The sequence below is a fragment of the Hordeum vulgare genome, chromosome 6H, assembly GCF_904849725.1.
Source record: "Hordeum vulgare subsp. vulgare chromosome 6H, MorexV3_pseudomolecules_assembly, whole genome shotgun sequence".
NCBI classification, from domain to species: Eukaryota; Viridiplantae; Streptophyta; class Magnoliopsida; order Poales; family Poaceae; genus Hordeum; species Hordeum vulgare.
In genome coordinates this window covers 22,873,400-22,883,350 of record NC_058523.1, presented here as the reverse complement: position 1 = coordinate 22,883,350, position 9,951 = coordinate 22,873,400, and the positions used below count along the sequence as shown (strand labels likewise).

Here is a 9,951-nt window from a genome sequence, read left to right as displayed (position 1 = left end):
TCTTGTTATCGGCAAGTCTATTTACTCGTTCCGTAATACAAAATCTTGTGACCAACTCCTTAGTCACATTGCTTGCAAGCTCATTATGATGTTGTATTACGGAGTGAGCCCAGAGATACCTCTCCGCCATACGGAGTGACAAAACCCAATCTCGATTCACGCCAACCCAACAGACACCATCGGAGATACCTGTACAACACCTTTATAGTCACCCAGTTACACTGTGACGTTTGATACACACAAGACATTCCTCCGGTGTCCAAGAGTTACATGATCTCAAGGTTATAGGAACAGATACTTGACATACAGAAAGCAGTAGCAGTAAACTGACACGATCATATGTTACGTTTATAGTTTGGGTCTTGTCCATCACATCATTCTCCTAATGATGTGATCACGTTATCAAATGACAACTCATGTCTATGGTCAGAAAACCTTAACTATCTTTAATCAACGAGCTAGTTCATTAGAGACTTACTAGGGACAGTGTGTTGTCTATGTATCCACACATGTATTTGAGTTTTCAATCAATACAATTCTAGCATGGATAATAAATGATTATCTTGAACAATGGAATATAATAATAACTATTTTATTATTGCCTCTAGGGCATATATCCAACACTAGTCCCATGCCGGAACGAGAAGGAGATGGTCATTCGCATGGCTCTTCGTCGCTCCCGACAGGAGTCCGCCCAACCACGGTCGAACTCAATTTGCCGGGAATCCATTGCGTTTGCGCAAATGAAACTCGGATCCATTGGTGCTAGAGGTGCATGAGACCGACCTCGTCGGACACGGTGACCATCGCTTGGCGCTGCAACCCCTTCAATGTCATGACGTTCCTGCGGCATCGGGCTCCGCATCAAAGGTCGACGATGACATTCCTCACAACACATTCGATGCAAAGGCGAGGTGTTGAACTGCGGACGCGAGGCGTGCCCACTGTCCAAGGCAGAGGGCGCGGGATGTCGTAGCAGCCTTCGGTGCATAGGTCGTGGATGCGGAGTCACACGTCACCTTGGACGAGACACGCCGTCCCATCCACGTGTATTATCGACCTCACCTCAACTGACTACGTACATACCACGGGTTCCGACCAAAAAGAATAGGGCATGGAAGATGTCGGCGCTTTGTGTACCATATCTATGTCGGCCAATCCATGTGTCATATCCTATTCTTTCTTGGCGGCGACTGCACCTTCACTTGCCGGGATTCATGACCAGCGGATGTGGACACGAAGGAGAACAACAAGGCTTTGGAGTACCTTGTGAAGATTTAGACTAAGTTTGACGTTACTTGTAATTGCATGGATTTAAGAATTTGTAAATGAGGTATTCACTTGTAAAAATAGACATTTGAGTGTGATTCAGCATTATCAACGGAGACGGACTCGTTCACCTATATAAAGACGACCGGATTTGCTACGTCCGGCTATGGATGTTGTTACTACCAAAGGTGGTACAAAAAGGACCCCTAATAATCGAAAAAAGGACAACCCGGCACATTTCCTCACACACTGGCCTCGGATGTGCTTTAGCTCTGATTGAGCAATGGCGATTCCGTTTTCCGTACAAAGAAACAAACCCTGCGAATTCGTTTGTTATTTACTCGTAACATCAAAACTTGCAACTTCAAAGTCAGCTAACGATCGTCTTATGAACAGAGAGAGACGAAGCAAACGGCCCCGCCGGTTGGGGGCGGAGCTCATGGCCAGTTGGTGAACTCGAAGACCTTGCCGACGATCTCGAGCCCCGTGGGGATCTGCCAGATGAAGAGCAGCACGTTGATGGTGTTGAGCGCGATGTGCAGGCTCCTGGCCGTCTCGTTCCCCTTCTGCATGGCCGGCACCAGCGCCGCCGCCGCCGCCCAGAGCACGGTGATGGCCGCCCCCGCGAACAGGTGCGGGCCCGGGAAGAGCTTGCCGGTGCGGAGCCATGTGTTGAGCGCGCCGCCGACGGACTCCGTCACGCCCAGGCCCAGCAGGATCGACCCCGCGTTGAAGTGCCGGTCCCGGAACCCGCCCTTCACCAGCTTCTTCCTCTCCTGCGTCGTCCATGCATGGCGACGGAACAGAGCAATCAGTTCCAGTCACGGCGCCATTGTAAGCAAGTCGAACGAGCTCGCTCGAGCTCGAAGGCGAATGTTATGCTGGTCACTTACCTCGCTGAGCTCGTCGATCTTGATCTCGGTGGGGGACTTGGCGGCGGGGGGACGGGGCGGGGCGGCGGAGTCCCCGGCACCGACCGCGGCGGGGGTGGCGGCGGCGGCGGCCGGGCGGACCTGCTTCTTGAGCTCGGTGATCTCGTCCTGCACGGTGCGGACGCGGCGCCACTGCCAGCCGAGGTAGCCCGCCCAGAGCGTGTAGGCGAAGAGGCCGCCCATGATGGCCGGGTGCAGCAGCGCGACGGTCCGGCCCTCGATGATCCCCAGCTCGCCGCCCACCGCCAGCGCGTCCGGCGCCGGCAGCGCCGCCAGCAGCGGCACCGCCACCGCCGCGGCAGACCTGAGCGACGGCACAGCAGCAGACGACGACGACGACGACGGCGACTGTTTGGAGTTCTTGGAAGAGGAGGAGGCGGAGCAGGAGACGGGGTGGAGGCGGGCGGCGCGGGCGACGGCCGTGAGCGGCGAGGCCATTGGCGCGGCCATGGGCGTTCGAGCTGCGTGCGTGCGTCCTGGACTGGTGGCTGGGGTGGAGGGAGGTGGAGGAGTGGAGATAAGGAAACGAACGAGCGGGCGAGCGTGAGCTCGGTGTGGTTGGTTGGGGGAGAGGAGACGAGACGACAGGCGGCGTGGCGTCCACGCGCGCGGCAGCGGTTTCGGCCGGGCCCGGTTTCCGGCGTCTTCCGGGCCGACGGCGACGGGGATCGCCGTATCAAGGCGTCACTGTCCGTTGGGCCTTTCCGGGCCGATCGGGCCGACGGGGAAGCGAGTGGCGCGTGGGACTGACACGTTAGCTTAAGACCGGTCTATGGCGTGTTCCTCAAAAAAAACAAACAAACGGCGCCGTGGGTGATGGCCCAGCTCAGTCGTAACTGGCGCTCTTCTTCGTTCCTTTTTGAGTTTCGCCTCGATGTCTCACCCTCCTACACCAATTTGATATTAGTATGAATGTCATGTTTTTTTTTGTAAAGAGTGGTTTTATGGATTTAGAGTGAAGCGTCAAAGGATACAAACATATAATAAATCAATAGCAGGCGGATGCTAATCGTCAGTCGACCAGTGCCCGCGATTGATCGGTCGTGCCGACAACCGTTTTAGGCCCTGTTTGAACCCGCACTAAATTATGATAATCTGGATTATGAAGATAGATTATATAATCTGGTTTATAAAAATAATCTTAGTCGACATGTTTGGACGTCAGATTATATAAATTGTAATCCAAGTTTTACATTGCATAATGATTTGTGTGTCTTGAGCTTTTTTTAAACAGGAGGATGGGGGTGTTAGAAATGTAATTATCTTCAATTTTACAAGGGTAATGGGTCATTAGCAATCAATAATTTAATTCTAGCTGTGATAGAGTAAATTATGAGTTTTTAATAATCTGTCTATCTAGTTTTTTATAATCTACACCATAATCTGTCTTGTTTGAAGACAGAATAGGTTATAAAAACTGGATATATAATCTGACTGATTCCAAACAGGACCTTAATTGCATAGTGTAACCGTTCCATCACTACCATCAAACTTTCTACCGGTGGACGATGTCTCGCTAGCAGAATCCTAGCAATGAGTCCGGGGCTCTTCCATACTGCTAGAGAAACTGTCGGATGTAGTTTTTTGTGTGTGAAAGGATGCAGGTTGAGGACCACATTGTCAATTGAAGAATCTCCAAACCAAAGGGAAATTATTCGTTACCTAAGTTACTTTCCTAAGATCTAAGGGAGACAAAGATTTTCAGGGTGTTTTAATTAGAGTATGGAAAATGTTTAACTTTAACCGGCTGATTTCTAGCTACATCGACCGCGTCGCGAGACGTCCGATGGAACTGAATCGTACTGTACGCTTTGCTCGCATGCAGACTCGGATGAGTTGGCTTGGATGCACACCCACGTTTTCTTGGGGCCCATCAACTGTCAACCTTATCTTCCTGGAGACCAGCGTGTGATACGTCTCCAACGTATCTATAATTTTTGATGGTTTCATGCTATTATCTTGTCAAACTTTAGATGTTTTGTATGCCTTTTATATCTTTTTTGAGACTAACCTATTAACTCAGTGCCAAGTGTCAGTTTCTGTTTTTCCATGCTTGACCCCTTTCAAAGGAAAATTTTAAACGGAGTCCAAACGGAACGAAACTGTCAAAAAGATTTTTTCTGAAACAGAAAAAGATCAAGAAGCGTGAGAATCAGGGCAGGGGGCCATCAGGGACCCCACAAGCCCCCTAGCCGCGGCCAGGGGGTCGCGCCTCCCAGGCTTGTGGGCTCCCTGGGCCTCCTCTGCCCTAGGTCTTTCGCCTATAAATTCCCTAAAATTCCAGAAAAAATCAGGAGATCATCGAAAGTACTTTTCTACCGCCGCAAGCTTCTGTCTCCGCAAGATCCCATCTGGGACACGTTTTGGTGCCCTGCCGGAGGGGGGATTCAGATACGGAGGACTTCTTCATCAACACCATGACCTCTCCGATGATGCGTGAGTAGTTCACCATAGACCTACGGGTCCATAGCTAGTAGCTAGATGAGTTCTTCTCTCTCTTGGATCTTCAATACAAAGTTCTCCATGATCTTCATGGAGATCTATCCGATCTAATCTTCTTTTGCGGTGTGTTTGTCGAGATCCGATGAATTGTGGATTTATGATCAGATTATCGATGAATCTGTTGGAATTATGCCCTAGAGGCAATAATAAACATAGTTATTATTATAATTCCTGTATCAAGATAATCGTTTATTATCCATGCTATAATTGTATTGAATGAAGACTTATATACATGTGTCGATACATAGACAAAACACTGTCCCTGGCAAGCCTCTAGTTGGCTAGTCAGTTGATCAACGATAGTCAGTGTCTTCTGATTATGAACAAGGTGTTGTTACTTGATAACTGGATCACGTCATTAGGAGAATCACGTGATGGACTAGACCCAAACTAATAGACGTAGCATGTTGATCGTGTCATTTTATTGCTACTGTTTTCTGTGTGTCAAGTATTTGTTCCTATGACCATGAGATCATATAACTCACTAACACCGGAGGAATACTTTGTGTGTATCAAACGTCGCAACGTAACTGGGTGACTATAAAGATGCTCTACAGGTATCTCCGAAGGTGTTCGTTGAGTTAGTATGGATCGAGACTGGGATTTGTCACTCCGTGTGACGAAGAGGTATCTCGGGGCCCACTCGGTAATACAACATCACACACAAGCCTTGCAAGCAATGTGACTTAGTGTAAGTTACGGGATCTTGTATTACGGAACGAGTAAAGAGACTTGCCGGTAAACGAGATTGAAATAGGTATGCGGATACTGACGATCGAATCTCAGACAAGTAACATACCGAAGGACAAAGGGAATGACATACGGGATTATATGAATCCTTGGCACTGAGGTTCAAACAATAAGATCTTCATAGAATATGTAGGATCCAACATGGGCATCCAGGTCCCGCTATTAGATATTGACCGAGGAGTCTCTCGGGTCATGTCTACATAGTTCTCGAACCCGTATGGTCTGCACACTTAAGGTTCGACGTTGTTTTATGCGTATTTGAGTTATATGGTTGGTTACCGAATGTTGTTCGGAGTCCCGGATGAGATCACGGACGTCACGAGGGTTTCCGGAATGGTCCGGAAACGAAGATTGATATATAGGATGACCTCATTTGATTACCGGAAGGTTTTCGGAGTTACCGGGAATGTACCGGGAATGACGAATGGGTTCCGGGAGTTCACCGGGGGGCAACCCACCCCGGGGAAGCCCATAGGCATTGAGGGTGGCGCACCAGCCCTTAGTGGGCTGGTGGGACAGCCCAAAAGAGCCCTATGCGCATTGGAAGAAAAATCAAAGAGAAAAGAAAAAAAAAGGAGGAGGTGGGAAAGGGAAGAAGGACTCCACCTTCCAAACCAAGTAGGACTCGGTTTGGGGGGGAGACCTTCCCCCTTGGCTCGGCCGACCCCCTTGGGAGTCCTTGGACCCCAAGGCAAGGCTCTCCCTCTCCCTCCTATATATAGTGGGGTTTTAGGGCTGATTTGAGACAACTTTGCCACGGCAGCCCGACCACATATCTCCACGGTTTTACCTCTAGATCGCGTTTGTGCGGAGCTCGGGCGGAGCCCTGTTGAGACGAGATCATCACCAACCTACGGAGCGCCATCACGCTGCCGGAGAACTCTTCTACCTCTCCGTCTCTTTTGCTGGATCAAGGAGGCCGAGATCATCGTCGAGCTGTACGTGTGCTGAACGCGGAGGTGCCGTCCGTTCGGCACTAGATCGTGGGACTGATCGCGGGATAGTTCGCGGGGCAGATCGAGGGACGTGAGGACGTTCCACTACATCAACCGCGTTCACTAACGCTTCTGCTGTACGGTCTACAAGGGTACGTAGATCACACATCCCCTCTCGTAGATGGACATCACCATGATAGGTCTTCGTGCATGTAGGAAAGTTTTTGTTTCCCATGCGACGTTCCCCAACAGTGGCATCATGAGCTAGGTTCATGCGTAGATGTCTTCTCGAGTAGAACACAAAAGTTTTTGTGGGCGATGATGTGCGTTTTGCTGACCTCCTTAGTCTTTTCTTGATTCCGCGGTATTGTTGGATCGAAGCGGCTCGGACCGACATTACTCGTACGCTTACGAGAGACTGGTTTCATCGCTACGAGTAACTCCGTTGCTCAAAGATGACTGGCGGGTGTCAGTTTCTCCAACTTTAGTTGAATCGGATCAGACCGAGGAGGTCCTTGGATGAGGTTAAATAGCAACTCATATATCTCCGTTGTGGTATTTGCGTAAGTAAGATGCGATCCTACTAGATACCCATGGTCACCACGTAAAACATGCAACAACAAAATTAGAGGACGTCTAACTTGTTTTTGCAGGGTATGCTTGTGATGTGATATGGCCAACGATGTGATGTGATATATTGGATGTATGAGATGATCATGTTGTAATAGATAATATCGACTTGCACGTCGATGGTACGGCAACCGGCAGGAGCCATAGGGTTGTCTTTATAACTAACGTTTGTGCTTGCAGATGCGTTTACTATTTTGCTAGGATGTAGCTTTAGTAGTAATAGCATGAGTAGCACGACAACCCCGATGGCGACACGTTGATGGAGATCATGGTGTGGCGCCGGTGACAAGAAGATCATGCCGGTGTTTGGTGATGGAGATCAAGGAGCACGTGATGATGGCCATATCATGTCACTTATGAATTACATGTGATGTTAATCCTTTTATGCACCTTATTTTGCTTAGAACGACAGTAGCATTATGAGGTGATCTCTCACTAAAATTTCAAGACGAAATTGTGTTCTCCCCGACTGTGCACCGTTGCTACAGATCGTCGTTTCAAGACACCACGTGATGATCGGGTGTGATAGACTCAACGTTCACATACAACGGGTGCAAAACAGTTGCGCACGCGGAACACTCGGTTTAAGCTTGACGAGCCTAGCATGTGCAGACATGGCCTCGGAACACATGAGACCGAAAGGTCGATCATGAATCATATAGATGATATGATTAGCATGGGGATGCTTACCACTGAAACTATGCTCAACTCACGTGATGATCGGACTTGAGCTAGTGTAAGTGGATCATGAACCACTCAAATGACTAGAGAGATGTACTTTTTGAGTGGGAGTTTAGCGAGTAATTTGATTAAGTTAAACTCTAATTATCTTGAACATAGTCTAAGTCCACTTTGAATATATTTGTGTTGTAGATCATGGCTCACGCGACAGTCACCCTGAATTTTAATACGTTCCTAGAGAAAGCTAAGTTGAAAGATGATGGAAGCAACTTTGTAGACTGGGCTCGTAATCTTAAGCTAATCTTACAAGCTGGGAAGAAGGATTATGTCCTTAATGCTGCGCTAGGAGATGAACCACCCGCTACGGCTGATCAGGATGTTAAGAACGCTTGGTTAGCACGTAAGGAGGACTACTCAGTAGTTCAATGTGCAGTCTTGTATGGCTTAGAACCGGGACTTCAACGTCGCTTTGAGCGTCATGGAGCATTTGAGATGTTCCAAGAGTTGAAGTTTATCTTTCAGAAGAACGCCCGGATCGAGAGGTATGAGACCTCCGATAAATTCTATGCTTGCAAGATGGAGAAGAACTCGTCTGTCAGTGAACATGTGCTCAAAATGTCTGGGTACTCAAACCGTCTAGCTGAGCTGGGGATTGAACTCCCGCAAGAAGCTATCACTGACAGAATCCTTCAATCACTGCCGCCAAGCTATAAAGGCTTTGTGTTGAACTACAACATGCAAGGGATGAACAAGTCTCCCGGCGAGTTGTTTGCGATGCTGAAAGTCGCAGAGTCTGAACTCCGTAAAGAGCATCAAGTGTTGATGGTGAATAAGACCACTAGTTTCAAGAGAAACGGCAAAGGCAAGAAGGGTAATTCAAAGAAGAGCGGCAAGCCTATTGCCAATCCGACGAAGAAACTCAAAGCTGGACCTAAGCCTGAAACAGAGTGTTACTATTGCAAGGGTATGGGTCATTGGAAGCGCAATTGCCCCAAGTATCTGGCTGATAAGAAGGCGGCCAAAGAAAAATCAGGTATATTTGATATACATGTTATTGATGTGTACTTAACCGGCTCTCGTAGTAGTGCCTGGGTATTCGATACCGGTTCTGTTGTTCATATTTGCAACTCAAAACAGGAACTGCGGAATAGACGAAGGCTGGCGAAAGATGAAGTGACGATGCGCGTAGGAAATGGTTCCAAGGTTGATGCAATCGCCGTCGGCACAGTTTCATTTCAGTTACCATCAGGATTAGTTATGAACTTGAATCATTGTTATTTAATGCATGCGTTGAGCATGAACATTATATCTGGATCTTGTTTATTGCGAGACGGTTACTCTTTTAAGTCAGAGAATAATGGTTGTTCTATTTCTATGAGTAACATCTTTTATGGTCATGCACCCAATGTGAGAGGATTGTTCATATTGAATCTTGATAGTGATACACACATACATAACATTGAGACCAAAAGAGTTAGAGTTAACAATGATAGCGCCATATTTTTGTGGCACTGCCGCTTAGGTCATATTGGTGTAAAGCGCATGAAGAAACTCTATGCCGATGGACTTTTGGAGTCACTTGACTTTGATTCACTTGACACGTGCGAACCATGCCTCATGGGCAAGATGACTAAAACTCCGTTCTCCGGAACAATGGAGCGTGCAAGTGACTTGTTGGAAATCATACATACCGATGTGTGTGGTCCGATGAGCGTAGAGGCACGCGGCGGATATCGTTATTTTCTCACCTTCACTGACGATTTGAGTAGATATGGTTATGTCTACTTAATGAAGCACAAGTCTCAAACATTTGAAAAGTTCAAGCAATTTCAGAGTGAAGTTGAAAATCATCGTAACAAGAAGATCAAGTTCCTACGGTCTGATCGTGGGGGTGAATATCCGAGTTTCGAGTTTGATGCTCACTTAAGACAATGTGGAATTGTTTCACAATTGACACCGCCTGGAACACCATAGCGTAATGGTCTGTCCGAACGCCGTAATCGTACTTTATTAGAGATGGTGCGATCTATGATGTCTCTTACCGATTTGCCATTATCATTTTGGGGTTATGCATTAGAAACAGCTGCATTCACTTTAAATAGGGCACCATCAAAATCCGTTGAGACGACACCATACGAACTGTGGTATGGCAAAAGGCCAAAGTTGTCGTTTCTTAAAGTTTGGGGATGTGATGCTTATGTCAAAAAGCTTCAGCCTGAAAAGCTGGAACCCAAAGCGGAAAAGTGCATCTT

General features: G+C 47.7%; 1 protein-coding gene across 1 annotated transcript; it reads right to left on the bottom strand.

Moving 5' to 3' along the window:
- Positions 1 to 1,341: 1,341 nt before the first annotated feature.
- Positions 1,342 to 2,744, bottom strand: LOC123402223. Its single transcript, XM_045096117.1, has 2 exons — positions 2,163 to 2,744; positions 1,342 to 2,045 (listed from the first exon to the last, which is right to left on the bottom strand). Exons 1-2 carry the CDS (start codon positions 2,649 to 2,651, stop codon positions 1,707 to 1,709), a joined length of 828 nt encoding a protein of 275 aa, XP_044952052.1. The 5' UTR covers positions 2,652 to 2,744; the 3' UTR covers positions 1,342 to 1,706.
- Between the last annotated feature and the right edge of the window lie 7,207 nt (positions 2,745 to 9,951).